The sequence below is a fragment of the Sphaeramia orbicularis genome, chromosome 14 (genome assembly GCF_902148855.1).
Source record: "Sphaeramia orbicularis chromosome 14, fSphaOr1.1, whole genome shotgun sequence".
In the NCBI taxonomy this organism is placed as follows: domain Eukaryota; kingdom Metazoa; phylum Chordata; class Actinopteri; order Kurtiformes; family Apogonidae; genus Sphaeramia; species Sphaeramia orbicularis.
In genome coordinates, this window is record NC_043970.1 from 41,604,852 (window position 1) to 41,625,563 (window position 20,712).

Below are 20,712 nucleotides of genomic sequence, written 5' to 3' on the forward strand. Positions count from 1 at the left end.
TTACTACTGTTGTTATATCTAGTGTTACTGTTTAATTTCAGTCATTGCCGGTTTATGTGTTATTGTCTCCAAACATTTCACAATAAAAGCCAAGAAATTAAGGGTTAATGTCCACTGAATCACTTTTTAATCTGAAACAGGAATGTGTTTCCTGTTTTATAACTCGAACTGGTTATATTTTAGGGCACAACCTTGATTTGTTCCAGTGTTACTGTTTAATTTCAGTCACTGAAGACGTATGTGTTATTGTCTCCAAACATTTCACAATAAAAGCCTAGAAATGATGAGTTAATGTCCACTGAATCACTTTTTAATCTTGTGTTTCCCGTTTTAGTACTGTTATATCTAGTGTTTCTGTTTAATTTCAGTCATTGCAGGTGTATGTGTAATTATATGTATGGTGTATTGTGTTATGTGTTATGACTCCTGTGTTACTTTTGAGTTACTTACAGACTCTAGTCATAAATGACGCTTATCAGCTGAGAAAGTCACTGTTCGTGGTAAAGATAGTGAAGTAACATCTAGTTTTGAGTGGAAACAGCTGAAGATCTACGTCACCAACATTAATTAATTATTCATTATTAATTTAGTCACTTTTTAAGGATTCATAGACACCCTGAATTTTGTTTTGCTTCCTCCATCTTCTGTAGGTTAACTTGTCAGATCAACTAATTTTACCTCCAAACGAGACAAACATGCACAGAAAGAATCTATTTATGGAAACCAGAAAGAAACAAGTACTTTAACATGGTGCAACATGGTGCAACATAACACAACACAACACAACACAACATAACATAACATAACATAACATAACATAACATAACATAACATAACATAACATAACATAACATAACATAACATAACATAGCATAACATAACATAACATAATAGATTAACATGGTGTTAACCTGATTATTAAGTGCCGGTACATTATGCAGGGTTTCTGCAGGTATCAGCAAATCTAATTTAATGTTCTTTAATGCCCTTTTTAATGCCACTTTAAACACATTTATTGCACATATCCAACTGCAGATATAGTTTTATATATAGTTTTATGTCAGTTTACCATCGACAGGCTTTAACCAGGTTCTGAATAGTTCCTCCTCCAATCACTTCTGCTGAAACTTGCATTTTCCCATTTTTCCGACATTTGCTAATATTTACTCGGCTCTTTTGCCACAGCATGAAGACACTCACAGCATGTTACATTCCAAGCATCCGGTGTTGTGACTTTGTGTATCCGCCATAAACAACAGACAATTAAAGGGTTCCGCCTGTCAATCATCACACTATACTTCCGATTAAAATTATTAAATGTTTATATAATCAAAATAAATTGCAAATAACAATGCTTTTTTTCCATCAAGTGTATTTTATTTTTTAATGCCACTGGACATGGAATTTAATGTTTTTTAATGCCATTCAAGGCCTTAATTTTCACAAAATCTATTTAATGACTTTTAATGCTTTTTAACGACCTGCAGAAACCCTGTTATGATTATAAAGGTTTATACCACCCTTATCTCTTTTATTTTTATTCTATTAGGGTCCGTACAAACACTGTCTCCCTGAAACATTACAGTAGAAGTCCTACTAATGCTCGGTAGAAATACTTTCATTCATTCTCGTGTTACCTTTTGGTCCTTTGATAAGTTTAATCTCAATGATGGTCTCGAGCATCGGCCTGCGGCGCCGAACGTACAGCCTGACGATGGACCCTGCCACCTTAAGGGCTTCAACTGCTTTGCTGTGGGAAACTTCAGACACGTCTGCGTCATTCACCCGCAGGATGCAGTCATTTACTCTGGAAGAGGAAGAGAGGAGATTAGTGATGATGACAATAATTGGTAATAATTAGGACTGAGGCTGCACTCACACTGTTTGATTTTTCAGATGCACGTAAACATCACCGGTTCTTTTTGGAGCTATTTTTGTCTCTTCTACATCACAGTCAACATTATATCTACATGTGCTCTAATATTATTCATGCATTCTTCTTCTTTTTTTTTTTTTTTACATGTTTCTCTGCATACTGGAGTCCAGTGTTGCTTTACATTGAGGCTGTTTGTGTGTTATGTTACATGTTATGGAGGCAGATTGGATGGGTGTGTGCATGAAGGCAACCATACAAGTGTGTAAAAATTAGAGTCAACGAGCAGCTCAGTCTGAATTCCCCCGCGGTGTCGACCAAAACATCCATGCCCTGGCACTCAAGGACACAACTCTCCTGGGGGGGCTCACAGGGACCAGCTGAGGCCCAGCACATACACAACACTAAGCAAACATACACAACACTTCCAACAGCAGGAAGCAGAGCGAGAAAAATCTGTGCGTATCTCATCTGGCATGAGAAAAATTGCAATTTTGAAACTTTTAGTACTGTTACTTTTCCTGTTTTCAACATCTACAGGCACAGGTCAAACAGCATGTTTACAATTTAGACAAAACCAGTGTATTAGAGTACTACAGACCCACTACATGTAATAATAACGATCCCAAATGCAGAAAATTAAACGTCTGAATTAAATGCTCTGACTTACTGCTGCCTAAAGAGATGCTTTTACCCACAATCCATTTGTATGTTGAATTAAGCCTAAAAACAGCCAATACAGAAATCACTTCACACCTGTAAAAATGCATATATTAACCCTTTCATGCATGAATTATGAGAACCTTGGTCAATATTTTTTTCCTGAGTGTTTTTATTCCTCTTTAGGCGTGAAAAAACAATGCAATTGATTTTTTTTTTTTTTAATAAACCTGTTTTTTATGAAGGTAGATTTATTTCTTTATTGCTTTAACTAAAAAAAAAAAAATTCAATAAAAAAAAAAAAAAAGTGTTTGAATGCAAAAAAAAAGTTTATGATTCAAAAAATTGCATTTGAACACTTTTTTTTCTTTGAAGTGAATTTTTTTTTTTTTGGATTATTTATTTATTTATTTTTTTAATGAAAATATTTTTTTGGTTGAAGCAATAAAGAAACAAATCTACCTTCATAATTTTTTGTGGAGTCCCAAAAATGTCCACTCCGCTGGACACCATGTCTTCAATTTTTGAATATCAGAAAGTGATATACAAAATCAAAACATTTTTAATCCAGGTAATCTGATGTTTCCTCACATTTTATCATACGCACAATTTTTATTAACAATTGATTTATACACAAACATGTCACTGCTGATCAGGTTTATCAAGAACAGCAAAGTTACAGTAATGGTATGAATGTCAGTGTATGGGATGGTGCAAAAGTGTCCACTGTGTTAACTCATATCAAACTAAAACAACAAAACCCATGAATATATTAGAGAACAGATGTAGAATAGCTGTCCACTGGAGTGACCACTATGCATGAAAGGGTTAATCAAAAATATATCTGCTTTATTTTATTTAACCATTATTTAACAATAAAAAAAACAATTGAGATTAAAAACCCCTTTCACAGTAGTGTCAGTCAGGCAGGTAATAACCAAACATACATATACACAAACATATTCATATATATATATTAGGAAAAATATCTATAGTCTGATGTTTCTGCCTCCAGTCCAATCCAGTGAGACCAGTTCCTATTAACAGTATTACCAATTTAGTGCGTATGCTATATATTATGTAGCCACAATTGAATAAATATTTGTGCATCACACACAGACATTTGCTTTTATGAAACATCTGCTTATATCATGTATTTAGTCTGTGTCTAAATAAGTTCTTCAAATAACCACACCTTGTGCTTCTGCTTAAAATACCCACAATTCATTGCAATAGTTGAGACAATGCATAGTGACACTGACGTGCATAATATTTGTTGTATTTTCATAAAGACTGCGAGAAATCTAGTCTGTTATATCTGTGTCTGTTTATGTTGTTGTCTTTTAGTGAATTTCTTAATGTCTATTTTATATATGTACAGTTCTGGAGGAACATAAAAAAGAGACTGGTGGCCGAGGGAGCATTAGAGTGAATGAAGAGAGCGAGAGGCTTTAGCAAATAAGATACAGTGAGACTGAAAAATAAAATGTTATTTCATAGTGTTTATGTTCGAAAGCACATGCCGTTGGAAAACTATATGGGAATATTGCAGGGAACGTCCTCCTCCTCCTATTTTAAATGCTTTAAAGAGAACTGTTAATATGTATTTTTTGTAAGTATTTAAATTTTTGTTCATTCTAGGAACCACATTTTCCCCAAATATGACTGAATGAATGAATCATTTGCTTACATATACAGAACAAAGATTATATTGATACACATTATTCTCACAATGGTTAACTGAAAAAGGAATAAAATGAAGCTAAAGGTTCATTTTTGACAATCCTATACCTATTCCCTTTCATTATCATGAATGCAAAAGAAGTACATAAATAAACAAGTGGTAGCAGGTACAACAAACCCCACCCCTCGCACATATTGTTGCTTATATTGGCATTGCGGTATTGTTGAAATTGTGCTCAAAATGTTCAAAAAGTACTTATAAATACACTGAAATAATTTAACCAAGTTGTATTTTGAAAAATGAATAAAAAAAAAATAATAGGCACAATGTACTTTCAAATACAGAGAGAGAGAGAGAGAGAGAGAGAGAGAGAGAGAGAGAGAGAGAGAGAGAGAGAGAGAGAGAGACAGCTACCCAGAATGTCAGCCAATGAGAGCACAGCGCCACAAAACTTCAGCCAATGAGAGCGCAGCGTCACAGAACGTCAGCCAATGAGAGCGCAGCGTCACAAAACGTCAGCCAATGGGAGCGCAGCGTCACAGAACGTCAGCCAATGAGAGCGCAGCGTCACAAAATGTCAGCCAATGAGAGCGCAGCGTCACAGAACGTCAGCCAATTAGAGCCCAGCGTCACAGAACATGAGCCAATGAGAGCACAGCGTCACAACACGTAAGCCAATGAGAGCGCAGCTTCACAGAACGTCAGCCAATCAGAGCACACTGTCGCAGAACGTCAGCCAATGAGAGCGCAGCGTCACAGAACGTCAGCCAATCAGAGCGCAGTGTCACAGAACATCAGCCAATGAGAGCGCAGCGTCACAGAACGTCAGCCAATGAGAGCACAGAGTCACAGAACGTCAGCCAATGAGAGCGCAGCGTCACAACACATAAGCCAATGAGAGTGCAGCGTCACAGAACGTCAACCAATTAGAGAGCAGCGTCGCAGAACGTGAGCCAGTGAGAGCACAGCGTCACAGAACGTGAGCCAATGAGGGCGCAGCGTCACAGAATGTCAGCCAATGAGAGTGCAGCTACCCAGAACGTCAGCCAATGAGACAATATAGATATATTTCGGCCATTATAAGTAAATGGGGAAAAAAAAAATTGAAAAGTTCATGAAAAATTCGAACTTTGACCTACTTTCCCAAAATGTAATCACATTTATTCTGGGTCACTGGCAATCTATAAACCCAATTTGGTCTGAATTCAACCAACAGTTTTGCTGCTAGAGTGTTACCAAACAAAGAAACAAACCAAACCAAAAACAATACCCCTTGCCTCTCCTCCCTGGGGTAGAAAGTCAAAATTAAATTATTTTCATTTTCAAGCAACACAATAAGGAAACTGGAGTTCAGCGCCTGAGTGTTTCACCACCGCTGCACTATATATAAATGCATGGGACAAATAAAATTCGATTGGTTGTGATTAGAATTTCATGTCATATGAGAATCTACATCCTCTGAACTTATATAAGGCTTTCAGAGGAGAGATGGTTGAGTTGCTGTGGGTTTAGTGCTGGCTACATCCATGCTTTTACCTCTCCAAACAAACAGCAGCCTCCGCGAGAAACACTCAAATTGCCCCAAGCAGTCCCTTAAGTCGAGTTGGTGCATTAAGTATGCTTAGTGCTCTGCTACAGCGTCCCAGAGCAGCGACAGGAAGTGTGTCTGCCTTCTATAATGTTATAGAAAACCAAATCCCCATCAGCCTCCCCTCCCTAACAGAGATTAGACTTCCCCTCCATCCATAATGCATTAGTCTCGCTGCCCACCTTGGAGTGGGTGACCATCAATTAGGCTAAGTGTGATTTATGCCCGGCCTGCTTCTTGTGCAATCTGCCCGAGATTGACGGCGTCCATGCATTACGCTCGCCTCTAGCATCTGTGATCTGACAGTAATGCTCCAGAGCTGCGGCCTGGAAAGAAAACAGGAGCTGGACGGAAACCAAAACGAACATTATTCATCACTGCTACTTTGAAAAGCAGAGCAGGGGTTACAGAGCAGAAAGGTACAGATGCCACCGAAGAGACGGAATATAGACGAACACATCCACTACAGTTAAATGACGAGCATATTCAGATACTTGTGATGACTAAGCTGTTCAAGATAATCCCCCCCCCCCCCCCCCCCCCCAGAGGGGAGGAAAGGGGTATTGTTTTTGGTTTTGTTTGTTTGGTTTTGTTAACACTTTAGCACCAAAACTATTGGTTGAATTCATACCAAATTGGATTTATAGATTGCCAGTGACCCAGAATAGATTTCATTACATTTTCGGATTGGTAGGTCAAAGATCATATTTGTTGTGAATTTTTAAAATCTTTTTTTTCCCCCCATTTACTTATAATGGGCGAAATTTCAAATGGCTGTAACAGCAAAAGTTTTAGTTGAATTCATATCAAATTTGGTTTATAGATTGCCAGTGACCCAGAATCGATTTCATTACATTTTGGGAAAAGTAGGTGAAAGTTTAAACACCACAAAGTTTAAAACACAAAGTTTTACATCTTTTTTTGGGGGACAGAGCTTTCTCCATTGCAGTTCCAACCCTCTGGAACTCCCTTCCACCTTCTATCCGACACTGCTCCGAACCCAACACCTTTAAATCCCTTTTAAAAACTCATTTATTTAAAATTGCTTTTAATGTTTAGTCACAATGTTTAATGTTTAACTGTTTTTTATTCATATACCTGCCTTTTGCACCTGCTTTTAATCTGTTTTTAATATGTCTGGTTTATGTTTTTATCTGCTGCATGTAAAGTATCTGAGTTGAAAAGTGCTATACAAATAAAATGTATTATTATTATCATTTTTTTTTTTTTCCCACTTACTCATAATGGGCGAAATTTAAAATGTCTATAAAAGCATCCATTTTGTTTAAATTTCCTTCAAACTTGGCACATATGTAGAGGCAATTGATATGCTGACATCAGCACATGCATATCTCTGATGACATCAGCTGGATTGATGCCAAAATAAGCTACAATACATGCAAGGGGCGGGGTTTGTTGTGCCTGGCACCACTTCCTTGTTTCTTTGTTTGTTAACACTTTAGCAGCAAAACTATTGGTTCAGTTCATACCAAATTGGGTTTATAGATTGCCAGCGACCCAGAATAGATGTACATATTTTACATTTTGGGAAAGGCAGGTCAAAGTTCAAAGATTTTATGATTTTTTAAGAATCTTCCCATTTACTTAAAATGGGCAAAAGGGGTGGGGTTTGTTGTGCCTGGCACCACTTCTTAGTATTATTTGGAGTATGCTTTTACAGACAGTGAAAGGAAAAATCAAAGTGCCTAGGATTTCTTCTTGAACACACCAAAATTAGCTCTCATAATAGACAGATTGATTAATTGGTGCATTATTATTAAGACTTTCAAGTGGAATTTCTCATTTTTAGGGAGAATAATGGCTCAAAAACTAAAAACTACAAGTAGAATCACCTAGATTCTTCCACTTAAATTCTTCCAGATTTACTGCTTATGTACTGTAAGTTTATTTATCCCTTATTATTGATTCATTCATGCAGGTATTTATTTATTTGGCTTGGATATTCAGTTCAACAGTTATCGAGTTTATAATAAGTCAAAGGTCAAAAGTAGTTCCCTTTCATCAGAGCTGGATTTTTTTTGTCAAGATGGAGGAAATATTGGCTGTTGAATCAGTTCCCTCCTTTTAGCTGTTATAAACTATCATTATAATAGAATTAAAAACCCATTATTGGTCAACTTCTAGTCCTTATCCACCTCCATGTAAGGCCGGATATTAACTTCAACACTTTTACGGTACCAACTGAATCACTTGCAGACAGTATGATGGAGTATTGAAAAATGTCCTGTCGTTTGATACTAAATTTTAACGCCTACAGAACAGCTGTCATTAGTGTCTGTGCAGCACAAAGTTTTATTTATTCTTATCAGTTATGTTAAGTTTACAGACAGGCTGCAATAAATAGTCTTTTTTTATAATGTAAATCTGCTTTGAGCAACAAACATAAAGGCATTGAAACAGACTGAGGTTGTTAACTTAAACCTAGTTATATGTATTCAATCTAACATGTTATAAAACTGCTTGGAATGTGTAAAAGTGCAGTAGAGCTGTTGTGTAATGCAATATTTATTTTTAAAATTGAGACATAGTGGGGCTGAAATTATTGCAGAATTCTTGGCTGATACCAGTAATAAAAATGACACTTTGGCCCATAGCTGATGCTGATGCTAATGTTATTTTCTATTTCTTTATTATTCCTATTATATTGCCCAATACCAATATACAGCAGGAGCCTAAGTATCTGGACATTTCTCTCTTACTTCAGTCCTCCTTTGAGAATCTTGGTCTCTTGAAACACATTATTTCACATAACCATAAATCATACACTGTTTACCACTGACTCCATCCTCCACAGTTGCAAGGCACGTCATCAATCCAACCAAAACTGCAATTTTTTTCTCTTGAATATAAAGAATTTACTTGCCATGAGAGGCTCAGGTTCACAACATTTGTCAAAAGGTTACAGTTGAGAATGTGTTAAACTGCTGATCAAACATCTGAAACATCAGAAGAAAATCAATGAAGTTTTTTTTCCCATAATAATAGAGTATGTGTATTATTTTCAGCTTTATAATCTGAGATGCAATACATGCTCATGGGAATTGTGCAACGATAAGAACGTGTGGTTCTGTGTGCCTTTGCTTTTTAAATTATTATTATATACATTTTTAATTTTAGCTGTTTTATCTTTTTTATTTACATTTACATTTAAGCATTTTGCATTTATGCACTTTTTTCCAAAGTGACTTACAGGGGAAAAACCAAAAAGAAAAGAAAAATACAAGAATAGATTAAAAACATAAAACAGCTGTACAATTAAAACAGTGTCGTACAGAAGAATAAAAAAGCAAGACGATAGACTGAAATACAAGAATAGATTAAAAAGGCATAAAAACAGCTGTATTTCAGTTGTTTTTATATAATAGAGCAGTTTTTTATACACCTTAAAGATGGGGTACTGACTGGATGGCATTTTAATGTTGTTGTACATGTTAAAATAACAAAGAAAGATATTGTATCATATTGTAAAATTGTGTCTGACATTCACATTAAACCCAGAAGTCACTGTTAAACTCCATATTTAGTTTGTCCATTGATGCCTGTTTAAGTCATAGTACATCACCATACATTATTTTATTGTCACTGATCCATAATGACAATAAAAATTAAAAAAGTTCCAACAATTTTTATTTATTGTCTTTTCTTCAGGTAAAGATTTTTACTAAACTAAACAAAAACCCAGACCAGGACTCGACAGTGCAGGCAGCGTTTTCCTTCGGGTACTCCCTTCACTCTACTTGAATGAAAAATGAGCCCAGTCGTTGTTTCTTTGATAAACTACAATAGCGGAAGATCTGATGGACTGCATGCACACCTCCTCTGTTTATTTAATAAGGTTATTACAGATGGTGAGTCGCCTTCAGCAATATAATGCAACCTATGAGACCACCAGAGTTCAATAAGAGCTGATGCTGCAGAGAAATGCTGGTTTATTTTTGTAGCACCTAATGAGAAAGAAATGCTTGTGTAAATGCTGAAATGTCAGGGTTAAATCTATAATATCTGTTTGTAATTAATGTAAACGTTACTTATAGTGGCTAAAAAGGACACTTAATAACAAGCTAATAAGGAAAGGTTCGATGAAGCTCCTTTTAAAGTCATTATATACTATATGTGGTGGAGAGGCTGCAAGTTTGAGTCTTTACACTTCCACAGCGTCTACACCAGGGGTGTCAAACATGCGGCCCGGGGGCCAAATGCGGCCCACCAAAGGGTCCAGTCTGGCCCTTGGGATGTTTTTGCAAAGTCAAAAATTCCACAGTCTTGAATTGAATTAAGCAAAAAAAAAAAAAAAAAAAAAATTAGCTTGAATTAAGGAAAAAATGTAGAATTAAGCAAAAAAAAAAAAATCTTCAATTAAGTGAAAAAACTAAACCTTAAATTTAACAAAAAATCCTGAATTAAGCAAAAAGTCTTGAATTAACAGCTTCAAATTTGTTTCTTTGTTTTAGTGCAAAAAATAACATTAAATTATGAAAATATTTACATTTACAAGCTATCCTATAACAAAAAAATGTGAATAACCTCAACAAATATGAACAACCTGAAATGTCTAAAGAAAATTCAGCACAATTTTAACTATTTTCTGCCTGTTACTCAGTGTTTAGTGTCTTCATAGATCTGATCCATAATGCACTTGTAGAAATGATGAGTTGATGCATTATATTGTTAAATTGCACTGATTTTTCTCAAGAAATTTCAGTTTTTTCAGGTTATTCACATCTTTTTTGTTTGGATAGTTTAAAAAAGTAAGTATTTTCATAATTAAATGTTTTTTTTTCTTTACCCTAAAACAAAGACAAAAATTTGGAGTTGCCATTATTTATATATTATTAGGTTATTTTTTTACTGGTCCGACTCACTGCAGATCAAATTTAGCTGAATGTGGCCCCTGAACTAAATGAGTAAATGAGTTTGACACCCCTGGTCTACACATTCATGGTGCTTTCACACTTAAGAGTCCAAGGTTTCAGTTGGGTATCACCAAAAATCGCTTGTGTGAAACCTACCCTGGATCACAGTCAAGACCAAGCAGCTGAAGTTTTTACAACCAAAACATGAGGTCTAAATCCACATTGAACTGAAGCAGTTCTCGGTGTTACGGCAGACTATGGTCATTATACCATGTGTTTTCTTTTCCGTATCTTTCTCTGCCTTTTTGCTTGAGTATTTGTTCTTTGTTTGGCCTTTTGTATTAATTCTGTATCTGTTTTACCCGTTTGTTGTGTTCGTCCCTTGGCTGCTTATTGTAAAGCATCTTTGAGTACTTAGAAAAGCGCTATATAAATCCACTGTATTATTATCATTATTATTATTATTATTATTATTATACAAAAGAGAAAGAAAAATGGTCCAATCTGGCCCGCAGGATAAATTTCAGAAGTGTAAAAATTACACTGAAAATATTAATAGTTAAGGGAGTTCAGGGGCTACATACAACTAAATGTGATATCAAGTTAAATCATACTACAAACATACTAACATACTCAGCTATAAATAATGACAACTCCGAATTTTCCCTGGTCTAATGTGAAAAAAGTCAAAATAAATTATGAAAATATTTACAGTTACAACCTATCTTGTCATTATAAAATATGAAAAGGTAAACAAATGAGAAACCTGACATTTCTTAAGAAAATTAAGTGCATTTTTAACAATATTATGCCTGTTTCAAATGTTTTCTGCATTTGTCGATCGACTGTGATCTGTAAATTGTGTTAATAATAAGCTGCGACATAATACGGATAAAATTGCACTACAAAAATTTCATCATGTACATGGTTGTTCAGGTTATTCACATTTTTATGAAGTAATTGACTTTCACACAAAAACAAAGACAAACAGTTACAGGTTTATTATGTTATTCTTTTACTGGTCCAGTCCACATTGGTCTATATGTGGCCCCTGAAATAAAATGCGTTTGACATCCCTGTCTTAAAGGTTCTTTTTCCATCTTCACAGGTGTGTTTTTTCTCATCTGTCATACCTGTAACGTTTTCTCCTTAGTCCTTATTAAAATCCTGTGTGTGTGTGTGTGTGTGTGTGTGTGTGAGGGGCAGGGACTGACCTCAGGCGTCCATCCTCTGCAGCAGCGCCTCCGGGGATGATCTTAGTGATGAAGATGCCGGGATCATCACCGATGTGTGGGTTATCTGTCCCTCCGGCGATGCTGAAGCCCAACCCTGAGTTCCCCTGCAGCGGTGGAAAGAAGCGCTGGGTCAGAACAGGGACTCGACAGACAGGAGACAATATATGTACTGTGCTCAAATGACGACACGTCAACCATGGAATATGGACGACTGATGACAGCTGCCTCCTGTAGAGGGTTACAAGATGCTGAAGTTACATTTTTTACAGGAACAGAATTCAGTTTTTTGTCATTTTTTTGGAAGTTTTTTTTTTTTTATTTTAATTTAACTCACATTACATTTAGTGATGTGTGTTCATTAAGTGTCACGCCATTTTGTTTCATGTCATTTGATCATCGTCATCTCCTATGTCTCCTTTGTGTTGTGTGTTGTAATGTATGGATATATTGCTGTATGGCTGTAGTGATTCTAATAAATACTATTATGATTTTTAACCCATAAGGACCCAGTGTGACTTTTGGATTTCATCAAAGGCCCTGTGGTGTTAGTTTTTCTCACCACAAGAGACCGGCAGAGTGACTCACTACTCCCTCTAGTGGCCACATAAATCAACACTCATCACTGTAAATTAGGGATGTGAAGATTATCCAATACGTATCGATACGCCAACACGTGTTTGCATGATCTGACGATCTGAGTGCACCGGTAGAGAAGCTGCGAGTGAATGAAAAGTTTGGAATAATATCGCGATGCATCAGTTACTGAATGTTTGTATTGATAAAATTTGATCTGTTCCTAAAACAATAACGTACATATCTAACAGCACATTCCAGAATACCTTGTGCAGGTGTCTCTTAAAGTGACACAACCTTTTTCTGTATTATCTATATTACAAATATATTACATTATAAATTGATTCAGCGAGGGAGCAAGAAGTTGAGTGTTAGAAACATGCAGAGACATGACTTCATAAAGTCTTAACTTTTTCATTGACTGTATGTGAGGCACGTGTTCTGAAATTGCACAAAAGCCACTTTGAGAAAAGTCATGGTCTTATTTGATAAATAAATAACCAAGCTCATTGAATTGCACTGCATATGTTTTTTGTTTTTTTTAACCAGATGAATGTGTTGAATCAGAATAAGCTTAATCGCTCTGTATTGTGATTTGGGTGTGAATTGTATCACAGCGCGAGATGCCACACACGTATCTTTAATATACCAGATTGGAGATGCCGTATCAAGATGTGTATCGTATTGGCCTTACAACTAAGAGTCCCAATCCTACTGTAAATATATTCACTTCATATATTCAATCCAATACATTCGCATCTTTGACAGAACTTCACAGCTCTTTATTCCAAACACTTTAGTGATACTTTTAGCTTGTTTTTAATATCTGAAAGTAGAAATATAACACAAAGCCCATTTAAAGGATGAGCATTTATTGATGTATTTTCAGGACTACCATCTTTACGTTATCCCTACTTCTACTGTGATTATGAAGAAGTGGAGGTGTTTCAGTGTGTCATTACAAAATTGCTGTGGCATTGAGGCGTAACCGTAGGCCGCTGCCTTTTAGTATGATCATGTTTTTACAATGAGGCTCTGTATTGTATTTCTATAGCGGTGGGAATCAAACCCCTGAAACGCTGTGGCTTTTAAAAGCAGGGGCTGCACTTTGTCGGCTCTGCAAATAAAATCCCCTCGATGCCCACTCACAAAATGAAAGCCAAGCTCTGATTAAGTTGTTAGCTGATGGGAGTAGCAGCTTCTCTTGATTACAAAATCCACCACAGTTCCCTGCGGGTCTCCGCTGCCTGGAGCGCTGAATCAAAAAATTGCCATTGTGTTCCCCAGAGAAAACAACTTGAGGGCAGTCACAGGCCAGTGTGTGATTGGAGGCTGCACAAGATGGTTTCAGTCATCATCTAATGGCACATGATGAATGCGGAGCTCCTGGAGTATGGATGTGAGCTGACTGCTGTCTGTATTAAATCTTATCTGTCAAACCCCCTCCCCCTCTCTTGCTGTTGGTGTTGACCTTTGCTGGTGGGTCTGGCTTTGCTTCTGCTTCTGATCATAACGGAGCTGTCAGATCTGCTTCCAGTCGGCGTCTGTTAATGTCCACTTGGCCGATATTTCCATGTCAGCCACTTGAGATTCATTTATGAAACACAAATAGTTTTATGAGGTTGAAAAGACTACAATTAAATATTAATAGTTGTCACAACAAGCAACTTTATGTATTTACTTGGATATTGTGAAATATGTGAATGTTATAACAGATGATTTATGATTTTGTTACAGTCTTCCAGTTCATACACTATATGGACAAAAGTATTTGGACACATTGACTTCAGGTATTTCTTTTCTAACAGGGGTCTGGGATACAAAACAATAATGACAAATGTCACAATATAGTTTTATATAATGATAATCAGTTAGTTTTGTTAAAATTTTTATCTTTGCTTCCAAAATTCCTCAGAGATGGTTTTTACTTATTCAACATTGATCTCAAATAAGCATGAATAGGGCAATATGAGCTGTAGACATGATGCGTCCCAGTACTTTTGTCCATATAGTTTATAAACAGCAATATGTTCTTAAAGTTCAATGGGAGATTTTTCTTCCTAAGTGAGATGTGAAGAAAGTAGATGGTCATTTGTGGTAAAAAAAATTACTATTTACATTCGGAGCATGAAAAATATCTAGAGGTAGAACATTTAAAATCATAGTCATGGATTAAAAAAAAAAAAAAATCAGTGTTAAGAGAAATTAAGTAAAAACCATCTCTGCTGTATTTTGGAAACAAACACAACAATTTCAACAAAACTAACCAAAGCAATGCAATGACATTTATCACAACAGAAAACTATATTATGACATTAGTCATTATTGTCGTGTATCTCAGACCCCTATTAGAAAAAAAGCACCTGAATTCAACGTGTCCCAATACTTTTGTCTATATAGTATATTGTCTTTCCATACTTAAACTTTTATTTAATTAAATTTTTGACTTTATTTTATCCAGTTTAAAGGACATTTTATGTCTTAAACAACTCTAAACAAATCTCACTTGTCAACTTAGCAAAGATAACATCCCATAATAACTTTATACCTTTATAAGGCTCAGAATCAAACCCATATATGTAGACAAAATGCCACCATTTCAGCATCAAACTCCTTTTTTTTTGGTTTGTTTGTCCAGTGGTGAAAACGACAAAAGTGCTTCTAGCTTTTATCACCGAGTCACTTTGAATAAAAATTGTTTCTTAGCGGCTCTCATTCCATCTAATCATATTTGCTTTCTATACTTGACAAACTGGCATTTAATACAGTTTTCATCTTTATTTTGTCTCCAAACCTTCACCAGTTTACAGGACATTCTCTTTCTCAAACAAGTGTTGAAATAAAGTGCCCCAGTTTACTATACAGAGGCTGTTTTCTACAAATGACATCCAACTGACAATGAATTGCAGTCATTGTCTTGTGTGTTACTGTTACATCAACACTGTAACACCAGCAGATAAGTATTACTCATCACTAGGTTTAGCAGCTTGGCACCACTACCACACAGACGTATGACGTTCGTTCTGTTCATTTTGTTCTTTGTGTCTTCTTCATTCATTGTGAGGAGCTTCCACAGTGAGAGTGTGTTGTGTGTGGCTGTGACTGTGTTGTTGTTGTTGTTGTTGTTGTTGTGTGTGATGTGAACCATGGAACAGCTCATTCTTGTAAATCTGACAGAGACACACTCATTTTTCTGTATATCTGAAACTGAATGGACTATCACTACTTACGTAAGATCAATCTGAAAACAGTTCTATTCTGGTTTAGAGGTACTTTTTGCAAATATTTCTGTTTAAGAGAACTTTATATTTCTACTAACATATTTGTCTCATACTTGTAGCTTGTCTTATGTGTTCTATCTGGTACTGATGTTCCAAACTCTCACCAGCAGGGAGATGTCTTGTAGCAGAACATACTTAGACCTACAGAACCACCAAGTTAACAATGCTATATTTTTGTTACATCATTGTTTACACACATCTGTATTTTGGTATAATTAAGTTTTCTTCTCCAAACACTCAAAATAACACTGTCTTATAATCTTCATGAGCTGCGTCAGCTCCCAGAGAGCAAAATCATTATGGCTTAAATCTGGCCCAAAACTGGCATGCCATTTTGGCAAAGTTCTGGGTGGATGGGCTCTAAATGGCCCAAAATCGGCAAGCCAAAATCAAACCAGAAGGAAGCTAAATTTCACCCAAAACTAATTGCGGACTTCCAAGTTATAGCCATACTTGACCCCAAATCCCCACAATTCAGCCAAAAAGTAGCCAAAACTGACTCAAAGAGAGGCCAAAAGGAGGCCAAAATTCACCCAAAATTTGTGTTGATCATGCTTTTAAAATGAAGTGGGGTTTTCTTCTGGATAGAAATTCCTGCCTCTTTGCGCAGTGTTTTGGCTTTACAGAAATATGCCAAAACACAACCAAAACACATCCATATATGGAATAAGATGTTGCCGCTCTTTAGTCAATCTTCTGGCTTGCCATAAACATGCCATACCATCCCTATACTTGTTCCCGCTCTTTGCCCAGTCTTTTGGTTAACCACACATATGCCAGAACTCAGCCATATATTGCTGGTGCCTCCATATCTATTATGGATAACCTTAGACATACCATAGTTAAGCCTAAAGGTTTTCATAATGCCAAAAGAAAGCCAAAAATGCCAAATGTATGCCATAATACTGCCAAAATATTTGCTATCTGGGCCGATAGTTTACATTATAGCTCAGTTAGCTTAGCTCAGTTAGCTTAGCTCTGTTAGCTTGGCTCTGTTTTTAGACAGAGAACAGTCACAGTAAAACCACAAATCACTTCTGTTTTCTGTACGATTTATGTTGTCAATAGCTGCGCTTAAGAGCTGTTTGGAATCGTCCAAACAAGGTCAGAAGTGTCACAGTTTAATCTGAACTGTGGATCAACAAACGGTAATTTAGCAAAGAGAAATGCTAGCATTATCCATTCTTTTCTTTTCAAGCTGGGTCCAGGGGTGAAAACAACAGTGGTTAAAGCTTTTATCACTGTCACTTTCATCCACTTTAAAAGTCGTTTCTTAGCGGTTCCCATCTCATATGCTCACTTTCTGATGCTTTGGTCAATTATTCTGTCCCACCACCGATCTAGAGTCTAGTCCTCCAAGCCAGAAATCTCGCATGATCAAACGTGATCTAACAAAAATGAAGAAGGAGAAACAGCGCAACAACTGGAAAACACAACACAAAACATGTCATTTCGGTTGTGTAATGACTTGGTGGAGACGTTGAGTAGACATTCTCGGGTTTCCCACAGCCCCCACGAACTGGTCCTCCATTTCTGAGGTCCACTGAACTTTATATTTCAGGTCGGCCATGCTTGTTTTTATTCACGCCTTCTTCCTTGTTCCTCAGTCAGCTCACTTCTTGAATGGCTATATTCCATTCAACATCACAATTCACGGAGTCATGGTTTGGGAGTCGTTGGTTTTCCCCACACACATTAAGATTTTTGGTTGTAAATATTGAACAAGTTTAATATTTATGACTGTCAGCCCTGATCCGTTATGGAGCCAAATATCGGGACAAATATACTCTTAACATAGCTCAGACCACAGGATAATCTTATAAAACATAAGACAATGTGGCGTTTGCCGTCCTTAGTCGAGAAGGGGTAAAAATTAGGACAAAAAAAAAAAACAGATTATCTTTACGTGTGTATGACGCTTAAGCAGTGTCATGAGAAAGTGTGTTCATTTTCATTGTCTTCGTAGAAACATGTTTTTGCAGAAGAAAAGACCAAACGCTTTTTCAAGTCCATGTGGAACCACAGAGTAGAACACGAGTCATGTCTGAGTGAGTTCAATCAGTTATTGGTAATTACAGCTATCAGTTACATATTTAATTAAAGCATATTAAACCTCCTACCTGTCTGAGAACACCCAGGATCAACCAAAGTCTGTGTAGATTTTCTAAAGCCATAGAAGTTTGTAAAATTGCTTCCTCCAAGAACCACTTCAGTTACAATGTACTGAAACAAACACTGTAGCTGTAAGTCAGGGATCACCAACCCTGGTCCTCGAGATCAATCAATCAATCAATCAATCAATCAATCAATCAATCAATCAATCAAATTTTATTTAGATAGTGCCAAATCACAACAAAAGTTATCTCATGACACTTTACATATAGAGTTGGTCAAAACCAGACTCTAAGCCAATTTACAGAAACCCAACTGAATCCTCCAGGAGCAATCTACTATCCTGTATGTTTTAGATGTATCCCTCTTCCAACACACCTGATTCAAATGATAAGTCTATCATCAAGTTCTGCAGAATCCTGATAAAGACCGTCAGGTGTGCTGGAAGAGGGAAATATCTAAAACATGCAGGATAGTAGATCTCAAGGACCAGGACTGGACACCCTTGCTGTAAGTAAAGGATCCAATCTGACTTCTTGCTCTTGTTTGAGGTTGTTTAACTTTGGCAGTGTATTCATTCAGTGTAATTTCTGTAACTTCTGTGAAATGGGGTGTAAATTTCTTCCAAAAATCCAGTCTGGACAAGTAAAAATGTGATCTATACTCACTGCAAACAAACAGAGCATTCTCGATTTGTACTCTGAGAATGAAAATCTGCCCACATGCTTTTCTGATCAAACCTGATGATGTGTCCATACATTACCGACCCACACACTGAGTGCAGACTTTCTTTAATACTCCTCTTAAAGCTCTTGAGAGAGGCTTTACCTACACTGCAGTGCTGGAGCAAGTGTAAAGGTGTTAAATACAACAGTTGGATCTCAGATACTCACCCTCTCTAGAGTGATTTCCTCAAACTCATATTCAATTTCTGTGCCGTTGACCTGAAGGAAGAGGAAACAGATAGTCAGCCAAGATATCCCTTGCATTTGCATGTTGCTCTAAAATAAAAACACATCCCCAGTGCTGTCAAAAAATATATTTAAGGTCAAGTCCACAGTCTTAAATCTAAGGTGATGGGTGTTATTTTTATGCATTCTGCACTACTCACCTCGAGGGAAAACTATTTAAGGTGATGGTTAATCAACATTTGTGCAGCATGAAGTTTAGCTTGAGCAGTTACATGTTTTCAAGATGGAGTCTGTGCGTTTTTTTTTTTTTTCCCTGTATCTCGCTGAGATGATTAATTAGTAGCGAGCACTTCCGTCATTATGCATTCATACAGAAATAGCACACAGGCATATGAGATGCTGCATATCATACTCCCAGGTGAGCTTGATTTTTGATGATTTTTTGAGTAGCAGAAGAAATGTGTGATTGTGAGCGTGCAAAAATATGTCAGGTGGTAAATCAGCATCTACAATGAAATATGTTTTTAGTTTAGCAAAATATGGCTGTTGCTAATAAAATTCCAATCCTGGCCTGGAGGCTTAGAAGAAGATGCTCTCCTGCCTTGGCTTTTTCACAATAAGGAAAGTGTCTGAAACATGTTAACATTACCACCTACCGCGAACCCATCATCATGAAAAATATACCACCTCTTGGTGCCTGAGACACATTTGCACAGAATCGGTTATTTATTCACTTCTTGCCTGCGCCACTTCAGCACAGCTTCATTTATTTGTTTTGATGAAAAATACTGTGAAAACTGCTCCAGATGAAGGTCTTTAGAAAGTCTCGCTGGTCTTTTATTCATGACAAACATCAATAATTCAACACTGCGACCTCATTTGTTTTACGAAGATAAGTTACGTGATCAAACTGCAGTATTAAACCGCACATTCTATTTCACCTTCAACTCCGAGAACAGACCCATTCTGAGTTTAACGTGATCTCATTCAAGGGGGAAGGGGGGGGGGGGGGGGGGGGGGTTAATCTGCTGGAAGTATTGATCCTCTACTAAAAAAGACTAATAGATACATAAAAGAGGACAGAAAAATTCCAACTCACATAAGGTACTGACTCCAAAGTGTCTGTGTTGACGATTATCGGTGCAGGGCTGGCCTGTAAGAGAGAGAGAAGAAATAGAAGGAGGGGGGGAGAGAGGGAGGAAAAGGGTGAGACTTAAGTTTTTAGTAACAGAGGGAGATGCCTGGGCCCACCAGTGTCCTACTTTCCATAAATGGATCCAGGGGACAAGCTTGTGGATCTCTGTATCATCAACAATTTAACAGGCTTCCATTTGCTGGATGGTAAAGCACTCCCCTCTCATACACAGCACTCTGATGCTGCTATTATAGCTGAATGGGTTTAACTTGAGCAAAAGAGAACTGGGGTACAAACGACTGAAAGAAATAGATTTGTATCATGAATATATTCAATTCTGACATGCTAGAGATACACAAAAGGGCCTGAGCATTGAAGGACAATATCAGAGGACGGCAACAAAGAGAAACAATTTCACAAGATATGGAGTTCAGTTTAGAATGATCCATAGGTTAAATGATGCCACTATTTCACCCAATGTCATAAAACACTAACCCTTTAACCCCGGACACATTATTCCAGGTAAATGTGCTGGTGTGAATTTGTATTAGTGTCATAAAAGCTGCTGTGAGTATGTGCTTGTGTTCCTTTTCTTCAGTGGTTTTGTTTTACTGTGTGTTTTAGGTCAAAACAGAATGAATAACAGAAAAAGACAAAGAGAGGAACTGGAATTTGACAGGTTTTTACTAAATAAGGCACTCAGAATGTACATCAGTAAGAGATTTAGGATGTTGAAAATGAACTGTGAACTGGAACGCACTGAACAACAAGTATTTAGTTTTGTCC

At 36.8% G+C, this 20,712-nt stretch overlaps 1 protein-coding gene across 19 annotated transcripts in view; it reads right to left on the minus strand.

Annotated features, from left to right (window-relative positions):
• dlg2 (discs, large homolog 2 (Drosophila)) overlaps window positions 1-20,712 on the minus strand; it is a 417,220-nt gene that overhangs the window by 62,118 nt on the left and 334,390 nt on the right. For all 19 annotated transcript variants that reach the window (XM_030154920.1, XM_030154919.1, XM_030154918.1 and 16 more), the window contains 4 exons: window positions 19,891-19,944; window positions 18,774-18,824; window positions 11,894-12,018; window positions 1,638-1,807 (listed from right to left, as the gene is read on the minus strand). In XM_030154920.1, coding sequence (XP_030010780.1) covers window positions 1,638-1,807; window positions 11,894-12,018; window positions 18,774-18,824; window positions 19,891-19,944 — 400 coding nt within the window. The remainder of the gene's footprint in view (window positions 1-1,637; window positions 1,808-11,893; window positions 12,019-18,773; window positions 18,825-19,890; window positions 19,945-20,712) is intronic.